Source organism: Eschrichtius robustus, chromosome 2 (genome assembly GCF_028021215.1).
Source record: "Eschrichtius robustus isolate mEscRob2 chromosome 2, mEscRob2.pri, whole genome shotgun sequence".
Taxonomy (NCBI): domain Eukaryota; kingdom Metazoa; phylum Chordata; class Mammalia; order Artiodactyla; family Eschrichtiidae; genus Eschrichtius; species Eschrichtius robustus.
Window position 1 is genome coordinate 70,708,863 of NC_090825.1, and position 20,199 is coordinate 70,729,061.

Below are 20,199 nucleotides of genomic sequence, written 5' to 3' on the forward strand. Positions count from 1 at the left end.
GAGTAATAGTTGGGGCTTTAAACCTGGGTACACCTGTGGGAATATGAACATCTTAGGTAAAGGAAGATGTGCTTGTGTGTGGGGGGAAGGGAGGGGGGCGGTCTGAACACCCGCGGCTCTGCCTGTTTGGGGTTCACCAGGCACGCATGCGCGCTCACCTCCACGATGTCTGAGTTCGTCCGGCTCTCGTGCGGCTCGTTGTACTCGGTGTACTTGAGCAGCACCTTGTCCATGTCCGTGCTGGCGTACTGGAACAGCTTGTTGGTACTGTTGAAGATGATCAGCGCGATCTCACAGTCACACAGCACGCTCAGCTCATACGCCTTCTTCATCAACCCAAATTTCCTCTTCGTAAATGTCACCTGGAAAAAAGAAAGCAGACACGTTTTTTCAAAGAGGAAAAAAAAAAAAGCAGACCTTTAAAAATAAAACAGTACTTTTTTCCTTTATAAAACAACGTGTGTTGTTGTCAGAGCCCTCGGGCACTAACACATTTGGAAAGAAAGCAAATAAATCTAAAACTAATTTCTGCTTAGAATTTGAAAATGTGTGATTTCTAGCTTGCTGCTGAATGTGAAACTGCAAATGCCAGATTTAATGTAGGGCATTTTAATGAAGGTGACCAGAGAACTGTTCATGTTTCTTTGAGCAATTCAAGATTTAAAAGAGTCAATTTAAGCAGGGTTAGCATATTTCTTAATTATAAATTCGGAGCTTATTTTTTGGCCATGTGAAGACTCGACATGACATTATGGACACAGTATTTTAGATCTATGTTCAAAATTTCTCAAAACTGTTTAGTCTCATGCCATTGAACTGAAAACGCTGAAGGGATCTGACTGTACTTTCAGACAGAGTTGTATTCTGTTTTCTAGAAATCCAGCAGGGAGTTGGGAAGTGCTTTAGCCATAACTCTTGTTAGGGTTTTGGTTTCATTCTTCTGTGTATATTTCTTCCTCTCCCAAGCCAGAAACTGTATTGCCATCTTTGCCTTTCTCTTCTTTTACTCTAATCTATTACCAAGTCCCACAATTCCTTCCCTCAAAATGTTTCTCAGGTTCACACTTTCTTGTCTATTTCCCAGGCAGCTCTATCATTCATGTCTTTATCAGCTTCCTGTCCTAGACGATCTCCCTGTCTGAAACCATTCCCTCCTCGATTCATCCTAATCTTCAAAACCTCACTCTTGTCACTGCCATTTCCTGATGGGCCGGCTACAACAGCTCCCCTCTCTGGCTTCAAATACTTCTACCTGCCAGTGCAAATATGCATTTTACCATTCCCAGTTTCAGTCTTCTCTGGATTAAACTCCAGTCTGCCCACCAAAAACCATGAACATTCTTAAGTATAAGCCTTTATACTTCATGGTCCAGTGTTTCCCAGCAGGTCTTTTGTAGCATATTATTTCTACAAAATATTCCTTAAGACCAAAAGTTCAATGGTCCAATATGTTTGGGAAATGAGGCACAGTGGTATATTAAAGGCTGAGGAACTTTTTAAACTTTAACCTGCTTCCCAAACTTACTGCTGACAGAACGTTGATTTCTTTGCTTATTTATTTATTTTGAGGAGCACTTACTCTCATTCTTCCGAACCAGGTTTTTGAGGCATCTACCCTGGGAAATGCTGACTGACTTTTAGTTGTTATTTTCAAAGGTGACTATTTAAATTTTTTTCCTCAACTTCAAATCCAACCCATCTTGCAGAGGTCAGCTGAGTTTTATCTACTACCTACTTGGGTGTAACTCCTAAATCTCGAGTCCCGCTCCTTATCTTTCTCTTTGTCTCCAGCCACCCCATGGATGTCTTCCACTCACGTGTCTATCTAAAAGTCCTAGGAATCTCAAACCCCCAAAGCCCAAACTCACCTTCACCCTCGAATCTGCTCCCCTTCCTGGGTCCCCCATCTCACCATAAACTCAGTCACCCAAACTAGAGACCGCTGAGTGGACTTTGAATGTCCCCTATCCCACACGCCTAAATAAATGTGTTGACAGGAAGTGTGGACAAGCAGACAGAAAAGCTGACTTCCTGGTCTCATTTCCCCACACTTCTGTTAATACTTATTGTTTTACCCATCACCCTTTATTTTTTCTTATAGTACTTATCATATTTTATAACTTGTATAATTTTGTGTGTGATCATTTGTTTAATGTCTGTCTCCTCCACTGCAGTGCACGTTCCACAAGGGCATGTACCATTTTTATTTTGCCCACTGCTGTATCTCCAGTGCCTAGAACAGCAGACATATGGGCACACGTTAAAAATCTGTAGTATAAAAAACGAAATAGGGAAAACTATTATGTCGTTTTTAGAAATATCAAAGTGATGTATGTTATATAAAACTGTGATAGCTTTCCCCACCAAATTTTTATTTAGCAACTCATAAACAGAATTTTAAAAAGATAAATCTACACTTTAATAATGATTATATACTTTAATCACATCTGCACTGAAGGCAGCATGATAGAAAGGGAAGAACATGGGGTCTGGATTCAGGGGACCCTGGATTTGAATGCTGATCTGCTATTTATTAGTCATGAGAAATTCACTTAACTTCTTCAAATCTTATTTTTCTCCGAGTTTGATTTTTCATCTATAAAATGGAGATAACACCTACTTGTGGTGTTGCTGCAAGGATTACATAAAATAACATATGTACAGTATCAAGCTTTGTGTTTAAAGTAGAAGCTCAATAAATCTTAGTTCCCATCCCTTTCTTAGTTGACTTACAGGAGAAGAACTTACAAAATATACCTGTCTTAGTGGCTCAAAGAGTCCTGATCAAGGCTATTTGAGCATCTTACTACAGTCTTCCTGATAGAAAGATGAAGCTGAACTATGGAATTCCCACTGATCATTCTTTGGAAAATACAGCATTTAGGTATTTACCAGCCCACATTGGCTAGTCAATATCTACTCAGATATGTTATTTACGTTGCAACTGGGATAATTTTTCTTTGTAATGATTGCCAATGTTTCACCTTCTGTTTTATGTTTATTGATTGTCTTACTAAAGTGCTTCTAATAAAATACAGCTAGTGTTTTATTTCCAGTGTCTCACCTTCTGTTTTATGTTTATTGACTTATTAAACTGTGCTTATAAAATATAGCCAGTGTTTTATTTTCATATCTGATTATCATACTACTTTAGAAACTTTTTTTATTATGGTTCATTCAGATGAGTCATGACTGGTATTAGGAATGAGCTAAATAAAGACTATCTTTTTGGAATGGATTAAAAAGTATCACCATTAATTATACAGATTTATACAAAATGTCTTTTAATAATTCTCTTAGATGCAATTTAGTTATGCAAATATACTTGCACATTGGTATTTTGTTTAGTGAAGTAGGCTACAGAGTACGTTCAATGCAGAAGGCACTGACCCAAAATACTTTCATATATCTAAAACCACTTTTAATCAGACTTTCATGACCACAAACTGTAGGTGGAATGTCTCGATACAGTATGGTTTCTGTTGTACTCAAACCTCAGAATTTAGCACGTTACAACACTCACCCTCAAAGTACATTTCGGCACAGAAATATCATTAAAGCCACTATTTGTGTTTACTTTTAGGTACTCCTCAACTTTTGTGTAACCAAATAGGCTGCTGGATAATGCATACTTATTTAATAATACCTGTCAGAAAGTCAGTGCATATGGCTTCTTTTCATTAAAACTGCAAACTGAAATGATGATGACTATATTAAAGCATTTAAGAAAATATCTTCAAATCCTACTCTTAATTGCACTAAGTTTAATTCTGTATTATGTTCATATTCTTCATAGCATACTCAAAATGTATTTTATAATGCTTTTTCTCATTGTTCACAGTTAGATAAAATTGTTTTTCAGCATTAAGCTTTCTTAAGAGAACTGGGATATTACCCTTTGTTTAAAATATGCCACTCAATGACAAAGATTGCAATTCAGAGCTTTTATACTTAAATATAATAATGTATTATAATGATTACATTTTTCATAACTTGACAATTGTTTGTAATGGGGACAAGTCCATTTCTATTTCAATAACATATTTTGAACCTTAGGTGAGATGGAAAACTGTTTTTACAGCAGTTAGGCAAAGAGATGCTCTTTTCCAGTGTTTACATCAATCAAGGTGCACCAAGAAGAGAATAAAACCAATATTATTTAAGTGGGCACTATAATTTACATTTAGTTTTCAAAATTAAAGAGACTTCATATGTAATATATGTATGGAAAGCAAGATTACTCTGTAAACATTGAGCATTTTATGTATTTTTTCTTTACCTCTTGAAACAGCCTCAAATGTAATGATGATGTTTTATTAAGACATTCAGTATTAAGTTTTATATTAACCTCGAGTTTTAAATCCTAGCATAAGGGCAGGTATCACACATCTCATGCTGACAATTACTCTAGAACTTATTAGGTATGAATCAATAATTGAAATTAGAATTTGAAATTGAGAAAAGGAACATTCATTAAATACAGCTCCATACAATTTATATTCCTTATAAAGAAATAAGGAAAATCTATTTACAGAAACATGAAAGTAATTCAAGCAATTTTTATTGAGCATTTTCTACATGCCATTGTGCCGACCAATACCGACTGAGCGTTCTCCACGTCAGACATTGGTGCTGGGTGTGCAGGCTTCTACTACATGTAAATATATATCTCCCCTGTTCATGTCTCATCCTCATGGCTGGAGGAAAAACAGTCATTTAATTCCTTAAAGCTCCAAAGGAATTTCCTTCATTTGAATCAAAATATATTCCTTGGCTAATAATGTTATATTTCCAGTCATGTGTAATGATCTGAATTGTATTTTTATCCAGAGTTGGGTGAATTCAGTTTTTGTTTTCTGACCAATCCTTCTAGACTGAGCAAGAAAAATAACAGTAGATGTTAACCCAATCAAGATGAATATGAAATGAAACCTACCATATTGGTTATTTCTTATCTTGTACTCAGAGAAAGCTGATCATGGCATTACGTCCCTCCCCCTTTCCATCTGGCCGCTGGCAGGCTCCCATGGTGCTGTAAGGCTTCCTTTAAATGTCAACTTCTTCTATGAAGCTTTCATTGTCACATTCAGATAACACACTCCTCCCTCGTTGTTATCCTCTAGAGCTTTTTACAAACCTTTATTATGAGACTTATTCTAATATTACAGAGTTGATTGGTTGTTTGAGTTTGCCTCTCCTGCTGGCTTTTTGAGCTCCCTGAAGACCCCACCTCTGGCCTCACAAAGACTGACCAATGGATACTCAATGAACGATGGATTATGGAATGGAAATACTCTATTTTAAACTGAATGTCTCAATAAAATTTTCTGCTAAAAGTAGATAATTTTTAAACTTGTCTTTTTGACAATTTATTGTTTTACTTTTCTTGAAGAAAGAAAAAAATAGTTCAAAAAGTTCAGAGAAAAGTGGTCTTTATTCCTTGCCCTGATGACTCACCATGAAGGAAAGAAAAGTGTGAAGGTAAAAACTGAATTTTACAATCACAGGATACAGAGGTAAAGGGGGGAGGATCTAAGAATTCAGATGACTGCATTCATTGAGCAAAAATTTACTGAACTTTCTAATGAGATCAGATTTTTAAAGAACATGTATTTCACAACGTATTTGATGAAATCCTCATCACAATATTATATATTTGAGATTAGCTAGTAGTAATGTAGATGATTTAAATATGAATTAATTAATTGGTGTTAACTTTAAGGACAGTCTCTTGCAAAGGGCCACAGAGTTCAAGAGTAACTTTCCTGTCCCAGGCACCATTTTTATCAGTGGTGTAGATGAAGATGTAGCCTGCATGCTTATCAGATCCACACACTACACAAATCTGGGTGATAACCAAGCAGATGGTAGAGTCTTTATACATACATAGCTCTCTCTACAGAAAGCTGGGTCACAAACGACAAGAAACAGAGGTAATTTTAAAGTCTTCATTCGTATTAAAAAAAAAAACAGAATTATATAATCTCAGGTTGGAGGAAAACTAACATGATAGCTGTTTTTGGGAAAAGGATCTGAAGTTTTAGTGTTCCACAGTGGGAACTAATTATCCTAATGATCTCTTAGTTAGTCAGCACTAACTAATCTTTGGTACTATAGTCAGCTCTGAGAATTTTAAGAAGACACTGGGTGACACCGACAAAATTAGTGCATCTATAGGATGGCAAACAGGTCGATGTAGGGTCTGAGAATAATTTTGCAGGAGAAATCATTGAGGGAATCTGGAATGTTTAACCCAGAAAAAGAGAGTTAAAAGAGAAATGCCAAACACTTTCCAAGATCTGCAGACTTCGTGGCCATGTGAAGAGGCAGATGAGTTAATTCTGTTTTGTTCTATAGAGCAGAGTTAGAAAGCATTGCTGAAAATCATAAAGAGGTTCAAAACAGGGGGAAACCCAGTGATGAGAACTGTCCAAGAGAGGATCTAGTCTCATGAAGTAAGAAGCAGTTCATTCCTGAACATGTTCAAGTAGGGCTGCATATCAAGGAAGGTCTAGAAGGCGTTCCTGAATTAAACAGGAAGCTGGACTAGACACCTTTAAAAGATTTATTCCAGACTTAGATGTTCAGATTCTATGGCTACGTAGCACAGACCTTTGGGTAAAGGGGAAGATTAGAGTGAATGGAATACAGTTTACAACAAGAATCTATTTCTGCAATTTCATTCTGTAGAATGTCTTATGTTTTGGTTACTCAACTTCATCAACATGTTACCATAGTCATTCTAATTTTAATATTCCAAGAAATAAAACTGGATCACTTTCTTTTTGTAGTTAGAAGAGATATAAAAGACTGTAAAGAATCGGAGTAGACAATATTAAATTAGGTATAGTGCTGAAAATGCACAGAAAAACAACTGTCCAGATTGATAAAATAGCAAATTCACATTAAAATATTTAAAAAGAAGCAGTATATGTGCATCATTACTGGGGCTCTGTACTGTGGAAGCAAAAACATGGGAATTGAAAATCAAGTCTAAGCTCTGCCGTGTATGAGCCGTGTGTCCTTGGCCTCGGGTAAATTGTTTAACTTACCCGTACCCCAGTTTCCTCACCTGTAAAGTGGAGGTAATAACAGATATCTTACAGAGTTATGATGAGAGTTAAACTAAGGAACACACAAGTGTAAGTGACTTGTTGACTGTGAAACACTATATACAAGGTAGGTAGTATTTTTTTTCTGATGCATCAGGCTCAGTCACTTCTTGTTACATACTGTAAAAGACTGCTCTCTCAACTAAACCTCAAGCTTCCCTTGAAAGCCCGGAACATCTCCTGTCTGCTCTTGTAACCTGAAGTCCCAGAACAATACTTGGCTAAATATTCATTGAATGAATGAATGGATAGATGGATGGAATAATTACTCTTTTTTTTTTGCAATCAAAACTGAATGGCTAAAAATGAATTTCCATGCACGCTCAAATTATGTTAATAAGAAGTTTGCCACTGAGAGAGGAAAATTTCACATAGTTATTTTTCTTTTTTGTCACACTAACTTATAGTAAAAATGTACATTTGGTAAAAATGAATAGGAGAAAAACTGGATTGGGTCAAATTTTGTGTGTGGGTTTGTTGGTGAAATTGGAGCATATCATATTTTTTATAACTGTTTTTAGATAAGAGTGTTGACTTTATTTGGTGACTTTTTTCTAAGAAGTTTTCAGAGACTTTCTAAGCTATCTTGCTCCATTTGACAGCATCTCTTTTAACTTATTATTGGGCACAGTTTATCATCCCCATTTCTCAGATGATACTGTAAACGAAGGCATGAACTGCCTTATCCACAGTCACAAAACTAGTCGCTGATGAACTAGAAATAGAACCCTCTTCACACAAAATCCATCTTTCTTTCCATTAGTCAGTGGTTCCTTCCCTCTTTTAGACAACTGTGCATTTCAGGGGCTGAAGGTCAGTACAGCATGGACCCCTCCAACCACTCATCAAGCACTGTACAGGTACATTAAGAAATGTCAGCAATTCTGATGAGCACAAGCAGGGTAGTGCCCAACTTATTAATTAGTATAAGGACAGCTTTCTAGGTTAAAATAAAAAAAAAATACTAATAATAATAAAATTGAGAAGAAGTTGGTTTCTAGGTTCTGACAATAAACCAAAGCTCCTTTTGTGTGGACTCTGTAGCTACCTCTGCCCTCAGACCTCCAGACATTCCCACTAAAGCCAGTGAGAACCACATGCATGCACTAGTGGGCACACACTAGTTCTATATTTATGGATGTTTATTTAAATTTCACAGAATGAGAAGCATTTTGGTTGGTAGCAAATACAAGCCTGTTTACAGCCAGAATGAAAAAAGGTGGGTCTCTGATTTACACACAGTCAATGTAAATAACAAGTTCTAAAACAGAGGACAAGTCCTGTATCATTTCCTACAGGGCACGGAAATTAGTTAGACTACTGTGTAACAGAAAGGGCATTTAATCATGAGTCTCCACACCACATGCAGGCCTCTGTTCACCCTCCCAATCCTGGCTCCATTCATAAAGTCACCTCAGGAGAACTTTCCTGCCATGTTTTAACGGTAGGAGTCCTTGCACCTTACAGGAAAGAATAAATGAAAGAAAAAGACCTTTGGAAACAGCAGCTATTCACATCTATGAGAATAACTGAGGCCTAACTCTAAATGACTTCAGATGCATTACTAAGGGAAGCAAGGATAATTTTACCTATGGGTCTCCGATACTTCATCCCACCAATCAGAATTCCTTCAGCCTGATCTTATTGAACTTATCAGTGAGTCTGCTCAGTGAGTGGGGAAACTTTTTACTCATTTCTTTAACTCGTAAAGTAATATTAGTTTCCTAGTTTTAGAACGCGTTTGGGACTAATATACCTAGCTAATTGTATTTTCAAAGTTTTGAGGTTTTATCAGGGTTTTTTTTCGTCCAAATAGAGTCACGATGAATACAACTGTAATCCTATGGAAATATTTTAGATCCAGTCCTCCTCACCCACAGCCTAAAGAATCTCTCAGTTTCCTCCCAGTTAAGGAAAAGGAGTGACTAATGAGGGACAAGATGGGCAGTTCACGGATACAATGCGCTCTCTAATCCAGAGCCGCTAGGTCTTCCTATGTGTTTAAAGGGTTAGGGATGGAGTCAAGAGTCTGCAACGACAATCTTTAATTGAAAAAAAGGGAAATGCCCTCTTAAATGCTCTTTTTCTTCCCCTGGCTTGTTCCTGACAGTAAGTAATGGTGCAACTGTTCTAAAGTATTCCTCTCCAATTTTATTTTGTTTAATTCAGTCTGTCATTAGAAAGGCTTGCGAGCTTTAGGCTTGATGATTACTCTCGGTGGGAGGAAGTAGTGCCACTGCAGACTTGTGTTCTAGACAAGCGCTCCTTTATACAATGACGGGGCCTGCCACCATAAATGAAAGGCTCTTTAAAGAGCAGTGAGGGACTCTTTTAAGCAGACTGCTACCATGTGCTTGTAACCCTGCAGCATAACTTGCGAGGATGAGACAGCAGTGTGTTCTGCTGCAAAGAGGACTATTGTCCTCGTTAGCCTTCAGCAAACTGAGCCGCATTTCACTGCAACGCAGGAGGATTTCCAAAGGGTTTCAAGCAGTAGTTCCTAAAATTCTGAACGCGATAGAAGGATTAAAATAGGGGGCTTAGCATGTGGAATTTAGGACTCTACTGACCCCTCACCCTAAGTCAACACCCCAAACCCCAAAATAAGACTTTAAATCTTGTGCAATGCACACTATTTCGAGGAAACATAATAAAACAATGGGTTAGATTACAGTTAAATAACTGAACGCATATTAATAAACTTGAGTGTCTATTAACAAATTCAAAGTCTGGGTTTTAAAACTTGTCATAGCTGATTTCTGATATATTTATGTACATGAGGAAAAGGTAGATGATGAGTTATAATTATTAAATGTAGGATTTAAAACATTTTATTGTGGTCCATTTTTAAGCCTAAGAATGTTTTGGATTTTAAAAAGAGAAGACTATATATAACACAATATGTTTTAAATTTTTTTATACATGCTGTTGAGGTTTGCTTGGTTTGTTAAGGGGCTGATTTACATTCTAAATCCAGTCTGCAGATGCAGTCATAAAATAAATACTTGTTTCTCTATACCTCACGTACATGAAATATATAATTTGAGTCTGAAAAGAATCAAATAAACCAGATTAATATTTTGGGGGCAAAAACATGTTTACTAGTTTAACAAAGCCAAAATGTACCTAAGGTAAAGGTCAAAGACTACTTCATTCCCTGCTGAGCAAATGCTCAGGAAGCACATTTGTCTATGTTTCCTGTCATAACAGGAAGAGTGTAACTTCTTCCTTTCCACAATGGCTTCAGTTTTACCTCCTAACTCCAATATTTTCTCCCTCAGGGCCTTCCAAATCAATCCTTGCAAGACAGAAGGCAGGAGGCGGTCTCCGTTGTAGTTTCCAAACAGTTACATTTGTTGAAATGTTATTTAAATGTTAGTGATTTCTTAAGCTAAACTGTTCCAACTTAAAATTAAAAGTCAAATATCCAAACATTTAGAGTGCTTCTCTTATTCCTATTAATGGTCCAACATATTTCAAAAGAAACACAAATACATATTCCATACTATGGAATTTCATTTACTTTAACTAACAATGTTGTTATTGTTTTGTTTTGTTTTGTTTTCCAAACAAAGCCATGATTCTTGGCGGGGGCAGGAGTTCCAATTGTGTTCAGTAAGACTATGTTGGGATGTCAACTTTAAAAATACTCTTACTATAATAATTTTCGAAGGAGCTCATTTTAAGTGAATAAATTACAATGTTAAAGGAAGTCTAGACTGCAAAGTACATGGCTTTTGAAACAATCAGCAACATGTTCTTTAATCTACAGTTCGGAAGAAACCTCTTGGTTTATGCGGTCTATTCATAATGTTAATATTTTTAGTGTTGGTTTCTCAGTAATACAATGTCATACAAAGCTTGGGCATTTGCAAAGCAAAAGGGGATTTGTAGCACACAGAATGGTGTGTGTATGCGCTCACAGGTGGAAGGTGCCATTCCGTGTCAACTTGCTACACAAAATGATTGAGACACAATAAATATAAGCATTGGAATATTTCTAAATTACAGTTTTAAATGGAAATTATGTGAAATACACAAATTAGAACTGAAACAACAAAAAGTCTTGAAGCCCTCAAGTTCAAGGAGGAGCTTATATCTTAAATACAGTGACAGAATTCAAGAGGAGATAGTTATCCTTTTCCTTGTGAACATTTTGGCCTCTCTTGGACTTCCTACTAAAGGAAAGCTAATGAACAGTTTGATGGCAGTTGAGACAATATCTTTTTGGCAGTAAAGGAACAGATCAAGCTGTGTAAGTATAAAATGTCCCACACATGATTGGGATTGACATATATACACTAATATGTATAAAATAGATAACTAATGAGAACCTGCTGCATAGCACAGGGAACTCTACTCAGTGCTCTGTGGTGACCTAATTGGGAAGAAAATCCAAAAAAGAGGGGATATATGCATACATATATTCACTTCCCTGCACAGCAGAAACTAACACAACATTGTAAAGCAACTACGTGCCAATTAAAAAAAAAGTCTCACACAACATGGGATGTACAGAAAGTATGCTGTGCACTATCTCTATGATTCAACTACAGAGTGGGGAAACCATTTCTAATTGTTTTCAAATTGATAGGAACAGAAGAGAAAGGGATGGCTTGATGTCACAGCTGTTAAACATACATCTGAGCACTCTGGCTACTTACTGCTTTCTTCGATTTGGAATCTCACAAAAATACAGTTTGTCATTTTTCCCTTCTGGCTTTCTTTTTCAGTCTCTCACCAGTTAATTCCAACTCTCTAAAAAAAAATTTTCCCCTTGGTGATTTTAAGATTAACAAAAGAATGATTTAACTTATATGCACGGAGGACCTTTAAGTAGGCATGCACAGCATCAATATACCCTGCAATTCAATTCTGAGATGCATTACTGTGTCCTAAAGTATTACTATGATATACTCTACTTTTATTTATTTACTCATTTTATAAAATGAGTTTAATAAAAATTTTAATATGAGTATAGGGGAGGCAGTCAGCTGTAAAGAAATGATATTGAGGGAAAAGGAGTATAATGATCATTATCATGAGTTATTTGCAGGTTTACTTTGGATTTAGAGATAAAAAAACCCAACACTTTTGCACTGATTGAACTTTTTATTCACTTGATTTAAAGCAAGGTTCCAAATATTAGCTGACTAACATGGATAACTATTCTACAGTATTTAAAGCATAATTTCCCCTCAAATAATGTGTACTTGCTTGATATGCATACAAGCAACTGACAAGTTTGGACGTTCTCTTTGTGGAGATGACAAAATAAAACAGTGTGTCTGGATGACTGTTCTTTAACTCATGGTTTAGAATTCATCAAAAAATTATTTTCTTGAAGCAATTTATTTGTATTTCTATATTATCCTCACATTTAAAGACTGACTCTTTCTCAACTTCCACAAATTTTATATTAGGTTAGTAGGTTGTAACTCTCAAGTTTAGAACTGTAATTAGCCCTTTTATTTACGGATATTCTGGATACCACCTTGAAGGAATGTTACAGTAAAAATTCCATTGAAATTTTAGTTAAAATTCTAAGAAGAACGTAGTAAAATAGAGGAAAACGGGGGAAAGTAAGGAGTAAAATCTGTTTCTTTTTAAAGAAGAGTCATTTGAGAAAATCAAGGCAACTCTTTATTTTTCAGTTTAGTTTAGAAAATATCAGATTTAGTTTAAAAACCTCAGTATGTAGACACTGTCAGAGGCTGCATTTACACTGAACGTATTTCTCCAGTTTTTTTTTTTCTGAGCCCATTTAAAATAATTTATAAGTCATGTAAAGAAACTGAGATAAGGACATAAGAAAAGGGAAAAAGTTAGAAAATTTAACAGCTATGACTAATCCCCTTTAGTCATAAGGGGATTCTCCTTTTCTATTAACAGGAGAATGCTGCTAATTGTCTTTAATTTGTGCTCCAGTTATTGCACTGATAATTACATGATATTTTGTTTGCTGGCAAAAACTGTTAGTGTGCCAGGTCTGATGGAAGAAAAGAACTTAAGACATTTAATAATCTCCTTTCTTTAACTTACTATATTAGGCCGTAACTGTGTTATTCGACAAATATTTTTCTCTGGTAGTTATTCAAATATTTAAATGTCTTTTTATAATAAGTCACACAAATAAATTCGGGTTTGCCTCTCCTATCCTTTCAAAGTGGGAAAGCTGAAACTTTTAAATACAAACACACAAGTAAACAGATTTAGGTTAAGCATGCCTAATTTTCATATATCTTTCTTCTTGATATAACAGCTATAACAGATTTCTAAGTATATTCTGTTTGCAAAAAGAGTCATATGAGGACAAAACTCATTTAAAAATCTGGCTGCTTCAGAAGCACAGTAACAACTGGTACCATATGAAGGAGGGTAAGATTATTGCCTAACTGATGAAGGTAACTCACAAGTAAGAACAAAAAATGCAGATGGAGAGATTGAAATTGTAGTGTGAGAATAAGCTGGAAGCTAGAAGTGATTAAAAATGGTGATAAGTAGTTCAAAATAATTTGGTCAGTAACATACATTTGAAAGTAAGTCCCACAAGCATAGAAATTGGGAAACGACTTCTCCCCATCCTTGTCACAAGCTATAAATGTTCTGTGTGATTTTCTTTCCTGTCCACAAGCCATCCTCTGCCATCACCTGGCTCTTGCTCTGAAATGATTCTCTTGCCCCTTGTTAGCTTCCAAAGGCTCCTTTGTGCCCCAGCTCTACTCTGTTCCACTTTTCCTTCCATCTCCCTGATACCCTTTTAAGGTAACACCCTATTGAAATGAAGGTTTCAGGTACCATTCTTTAGTGTGCTACACAGCACAGGTGTTGTTCTGATAGAAATCACATTAACTATAGTAGCTGATGGTGAGTCTTAACAGGAAGAGCTAACAAGTAAATTTACGGAGCATTTATTATATGTTAGGTGCCTTACATTTATCCCCCAATTTAATCATCTCAATGACCCAATGAAGTGGGTACTATTTTTTAATCTCCCCTCTACTGATGAGGGAAATGATGAAACTCAGAGGGGTTAAGTCACTTGCTGGAGGGTCACACAGCTAGCAGGTGGCAGAATTAGGGCCAGAACAAGGTTTGTGTGTCTCCAAAAACCATGTTCTTCACCATGGTATTACACTGGATGCAGTATGATGTAACGGGGGAAAGCAAGGACATAAAACCATGCTCTTAGCCATTATATTATACAGAATGCAGTGTGACACAATAGAGAAAAGCTTGTTTTGTTTTTGAATCTGAAAGATTTGGGCTCAAATCTTGGCCACCTCCTAGTATTAACTATCTGACTTCAAAGCTCTGCGTGATCTGGGCCCTTCCTAGCATCTAAACCTTTTCTCTCATCTCTCTAAAGTTATACACACCAGGCTCAAGCTCCATAAGCTTTCCTTAGACTCCTTAGCAAGCTCTTTACTTTCTCAGGAGCTTTGCAAACACTGTTCCCTCTGGAATGTTGTCACCTGCTTAACTCTGAATCATCTTTTAGCTCCCACCTTTCAGCATTTCCTCAGGGAGGCCTTTCTCCCATCCGCAATCTAAATAAGGCACCTCCTGTTATTCCTTCATAGCATTTGGATAGCTGCATTCATAGCACATGTGAACAGAATTTTTGTTATATATTTGCATAATTCATGTCTGGTTCATCCCACCAGGCCAGGGGTCCACCAACTATGGCCCACAGGCCAATCCTGCCTGCCCCCTGTTTTTGCCAGTAAAGTTTTTTTCAAACACAGACACATTCATTCGTATACACATTGTCCTTTGCTGCTTTCACTAAGAAAGAGGGCAGAGACGAGTAGTTGAGACAGAGACTGCACAGCTCACAAGGCCAAAAGTATTTGCTATCTGGCCCTTTACAGAAACAGTTGGCTGACTTCTGTGGCAGACAATAAGCTGAATGAGATTCTTCTTGCTTACTGCTGAATACTTCATGTTAGGCACATTGCAAACAAGTGATATTTATTGATTTATAACAACAAATAATGAGTTATTCAGCTGTAAATGGAATTACTAAAGATTAAATGGAGTAATATATATGTAGTTCTTGGAACACGTAGCTTCTTTTAAGTTATCTGAAAATTTCCGTAAGACAAATTGACAATTCATGATTTTATTTATTTTTACATACTAGCTTAAGAAATCCACCTTGTTTAGCTTAGAGATTGAGAAATAGTAGTTTTCATAAACTTGGAGACTCTGGAAAATTAAAAAAACAAAACAAAAACTAGCTGTTACTTTTTTTTCCTCCCCTAAACTATTTTATGTATACAATTGGAGTTTCTGATTTTTAGCTGTTGCTACTGCCATAATGAAAAATAAAGTAAGGGCAAAATTCAATTTAAACAGTCAGCCACTCTGTTTTACCACAGTTTTATTTCTCAATGATATACAACTTATCGCATCAGCTCTGTAATATTTCATTTCACACTTTAAGTCAGTATTTCTTATTCTGTAAAAACACACCCTGTTCTCTGTATAGCCAAATAAACACCTGCAATGGCAGGGCAGGCTTTTACTGCTTTTGAGAAAAGATGACAGTGAGCTATCGTGTGAGGTTCTGTTAGGGAGTCTACAGTGGGGAAGCTTCAAAAAGGGCAAAGCAGTTAATGTTTCTCTTTTCAACATGTGAACACATACTTTAAAGGGAGCCTAGGTTAGGGGTGTCTCCTCACTTCGTATGACATGCTGTTGCAGATTTGCTGGTGCTGATTATCAGAAGTGACCTGCATCTTCCAGGCTCTCTCCCAAATGGCTCTTATGATCACTCTTACAGTAGATGAGAGGCACGCATGACAAATATTTACAAGTAAGATGGCTGTTTAAGATTGTCAATAGCCATTTAAAATAATCACTGAAATATATATTAAAACATGGAAGTTTTCAATTTTACCAATCCCATTTAAGAGTATTGAATTAAAGGGCCAACTGAACCTAAAGACGAAGAAAAGACTACACAGATCCTAAATTCTATAGAATAAAATCAAGGAATTCATCTTCAGGATTAAAAAATGTAAGATTAACTAAGCTGAATTTAAATAAGTTTTCTTCTCTTAAAGTTATCATGACTTCTAACATGGGTGAGAGTAACAGCAATTGTAGACGCAACTATATTTAAATTACGAAAAAACGTTCAATCGTTAGCTCAAAAGTATAGTGTTAACATTCTTGCATGCCTGTGTGAGTTTTATATTCCTTTATAAAGCATAATGAAAGCTCATGAATTCAACCGCAAAAACTTTCTTTTGTCCTTGTAAGCAAAAGGAAGATACAATAAATTTCATGAACCCCAAAATTAACTGACATTATTAATGAAGTGTAGATGCTAATTCATATAAATTTTTGACTGCACCCCAAATAGGTGCTAGTCCAAACAGTAAGATCTAAATAGTCAGTGGTATATGATGTTCAATATTTCAGTCTTAATTTCAATTTCAACCTATAAATCAATTAAAAAATACTGTGGTTTTATATTGACAGAATTATTGCTTTTTGGCTTGACCCACAGCAATACACAATGTGTAGGAAAACACTGAAGGAATCCATCATAAATCTTAGCATTGTTCATCCTTTAGCTCAATTTTCAGCCAAAAATAGTTCAAGTCATATGTACCTTAAGTGTAATAATTTAAAGGAGTATAAATCTGAAAATCTAAAAAGTTTCTTTACCTCTTAATGGTATACTGGCTTTGATGGCATAAATAACAACTTCTATTCATTATAATTTACACATGTAGCAATAAAAGTTTTAAAGCACGAATCAGTTCTAGTCTCACTAGAAGGTCCAAGAAGCTAGAAAGGCACAGTAGGGGAGAAAGAGAGTTGGGGGAAATTACAGTCCGGTGGGGCGTCTCGGAGGCTGTCCTCTTAGCTTTCTTTCCCCAGTGTAAATGGGCAACAGCCAAAATGCTCTCCTCCCCCGTGGTCAAGGAATGCCTGTTCTGTAGGTTCCATTATCCATTTGCAATGGTTGGGATCAGGCAGTACTGTAATATCTCTCAGGAACCATTTTTTGCTATTTAACATTAGGATGCATACAGACCACCTGGCTATTCTTACTTCTCCTAACTAAATCCACTCTCCCCAAGGGTGAAGAAAAATAGAGTCAAATCACAGATATTCATAATATACAAGTCTTCATTGAAGAGAGCATTTGCATGTATAAAGTCTTTAGAATAGATTAATTGTATCATACAGATATCACTGGAGTTCTAGAAAAAAATGATAACATCATGTGCCTCTAGGTTTATAAAATTCAGGCTTTAAAGAAAATGGTATGAGTTAACTGACAGTTCTCGCTTCTATGTTTGAAGAGACTAATATTTTGTGGGGGGTGTCTTCCTTGTTGTTGTTGTCAGCACAATGTTAAACATTTTGGATGTATTTCAAAGTCTCTTTTACTGTGAATAGACTGGAAGCCATTTTTATACAGGATATTTAGTCTATATTATAAACCTCTAAATGGATGACCACAAAAGGCCTCGTTCCCATGAATATAAGAATATCTTTGCTTGATGATGCATGCAGTGGAGCAATATTATGCTTATTAACTCTTAATTATTAAGTTATTCATGTTACGCAAACGCAGCTCCCATTTAAAATTCATGTTGAAGTAAAAAGTGAATAATCATCAATGTGTAAAGTATATTTCTTACAGATAGAGTGATTTTTTTCCCTTTACTATCAGCACTTAAACTGACCACATTTAATTCACTAAAACTTCTCTTAATGGATGTTTATAAGCTCAAAATGTTTTCAGTACACTTAACATATCTGGGGGGAAGTGTAATAAATGGCCCATGTAAATAACAACACACAAAGAAGTTTACCCCACTCACCTGTCTGTTACGTTCATCCATAATCCTCGTAATCTGAATCTTTTTTCTCCCCATAGTCCCCGTTTTTCTTCTCTCTCTCGTCCCTGAAATTATGTATTTTTTCCTTCCTTTTCTTTCTCTTTCCTGTTTCCTCCAAACAAATCTCCTTCTTCAGCACTTGCACTGCTCAGTTCCCAAATTCCTGCATTCGTTCCTGCTGAACAAAAAATAAAAATTAAGCACCACTTTAATAGCAAGCCAGTTTCACGAGAACTATCATATTCTAATTTTCTAAAAATAAAACTCTATGGAACTAAACAAATTAAATGAATGAAAATAAGCATTTGTTAAAAGTACACGGTATATCACATGCAGGAGCATATCAAGTAGGAATGGTTTGTTTTTATGATTAAAATAATCTTGTCAGTAATTTAACAAGTCACTTAAATGATGAAAACTATGCTTTAAAGCCCAACACTTGAAATGTATCTTTTGCAAAGAGTTTCTTACTATTTTTTTAATGCAACTAGGTGACTATTTTCACCCTTCTGTTATGAAAAATTACCTAAATCAGAGAGTTAATGAACCTTTATGTACCTGTGTATGCTAAGTAGGGCAGCTAATTCATTTCTGAAGGGAAAACAATCTCGTGTTTTGACAGCAGAGGTGATAACGTCCCTCGTTATGCAAATAGGATGGACTATTATGAAAGTGCTATTTGATATATGTAAATGTCAACTAATTTAAATCTAAATCCTTTAATCTTATTTTTAAAAAGTCACTGCTATGAGAACACTGTAAAAATAATGTGGGCTATTTAATCTTACATAACAAGCAGCTATCAGCAGTGAAATATCCTTCTCCTTTTGAAAGCCCTTAAGCTATATCTTGAATACAAGAATCAAAAAAGATAATCATTCACAGAAAAGAAAGAAATGGTGCGAAAATTAGAGTATTATTCCATTTACGACTATATTTCTTATAAGCCATCAGTTCCTTAAATTTAAATATTTTAAAAAGACATATCATATCTCTTTGGGGAGCAAGATACAAAATTATAGAAGCTTGCCATATACTGGATATCTTTAGGCCATGAATTAAAATGAAAGAAGTGATCATCAATAATGTAAGATAAACCCAGAGAATCCAGTGTATTAAAAGTACGTTATCTTTCTTTGTTTTAAATTATATCTGAAAATACTTGAGTGAAAGTGAATTGCTGTGAAATGTGGAAGTTAACAAAAAGGCATTCCACAGTGGCTTCTTCATTTGCAAGCAATAGCTTCAATTATTCTATCCTGTCTTATGTCAAAGAATGCAACTACTTCACACATTGCTCAGAATTTCCCTGTTTACTTTAGTTGGTGTCTGACAACTGACCTGATAAATTCCCACATGTATTATGTAATCCTAAACCAATGTCCTGGCTGTTTAATAGATTATTTGGCTCCAATTCAAAGTTATTGGAACAGGAATTGAAACTGTTACACACTTGGTCTGATCACATCGGCTGTCTTTTGATTTCTTGAATTTAGTTTTTAAATTCTTTATCACCTTGAGTAAATTTTTTAAATTTAAGTTTTCTGTGATTATCTAATTGCAGAAGCTATTATGATATAATTAGTTCTGGTGGATTAAGTGCTGCTTAAATACTAAGACCATCCATTCTCTTTCGCCCAATGCCTTCTATTAAACTGTAGCTCACTTCTGCCTCTGAGAACATACGTATGTTGAGTAGTATCACGACCACACAGTGCTCATCAAAACTATTACTCCAGCGGTAATTTTAAATGTTGGAAGTAGTTCAGAGTTTTAGAGTTATATAAATAACACACATTTGACAAATAGACAGGAAAAAATTAGCTATATGTTAAAAAACACATTAAAATATGAAAAATCCACAAAGCACAACTGCATATTCACTGTTGCCAAACACTGTCCATCTACCTATTTTTAGTGACGGTCTTAAATATCACTCAACTGGACAACTTTCCTGTGTTTCCTATAGTCTTACCTTAGAAGCAAGCAGCACGATAGAATGGTATTTCCCATGCATGTGCAAGAACCCAAAGAGACAAACAGGCGTCCTCGATCACAGAAAAGCCAACCCATGAATCCACAGCAAATGCATATGGGACAATTTCCTTTCTTTCACTGAGCTGAGGCCGTGGCACTATCGGCTTACAGGACTATGCCTGCCTAAGCGCTTATTCACTTTAAGGTGGAAGGTCAGGGTGAACAGATTAGAGTGTGGAAGA

The 20,199-nt window shown here is 35.9% G+C and overlaps 1 protein-coding gene across 10 annotated transcripts in view; it reads right to left on the minus strand.

The window, feature by feature from the left end:
* Positions 1-20,199, minus strand: part of MEF2C (myocyte enhancer factor 2C) — a 144,338-nt gene that overhangs the window by 74,006 nt on the left and 50,133 nt on the right. For 8 of the 10 annotated variants that reach the window (XM_068535626.1, XM_068535624.1, XM_068535627.1 and 5 more), the window contains exons 2-3: positions 17,963-18,158; positions 159-362 (exon numbers count right to left, since the gene is read on the minus strand). In XM_068535626.1, the coding sequence (XP_068391727.1) occupies positions 159-362; positions 17,963-18,016 (258 nt within the window). In that variant the 5' untranslated portion in view covers positions 18,017-18,158. The remainder of the gene's footprint in view (positions 1-158; positions 363-17,962; positions 18,159-20,199) is intronic. The other 2 variants (XM_068535621.1, XM_068535623.1) reach the window with 1 other exon arrangement.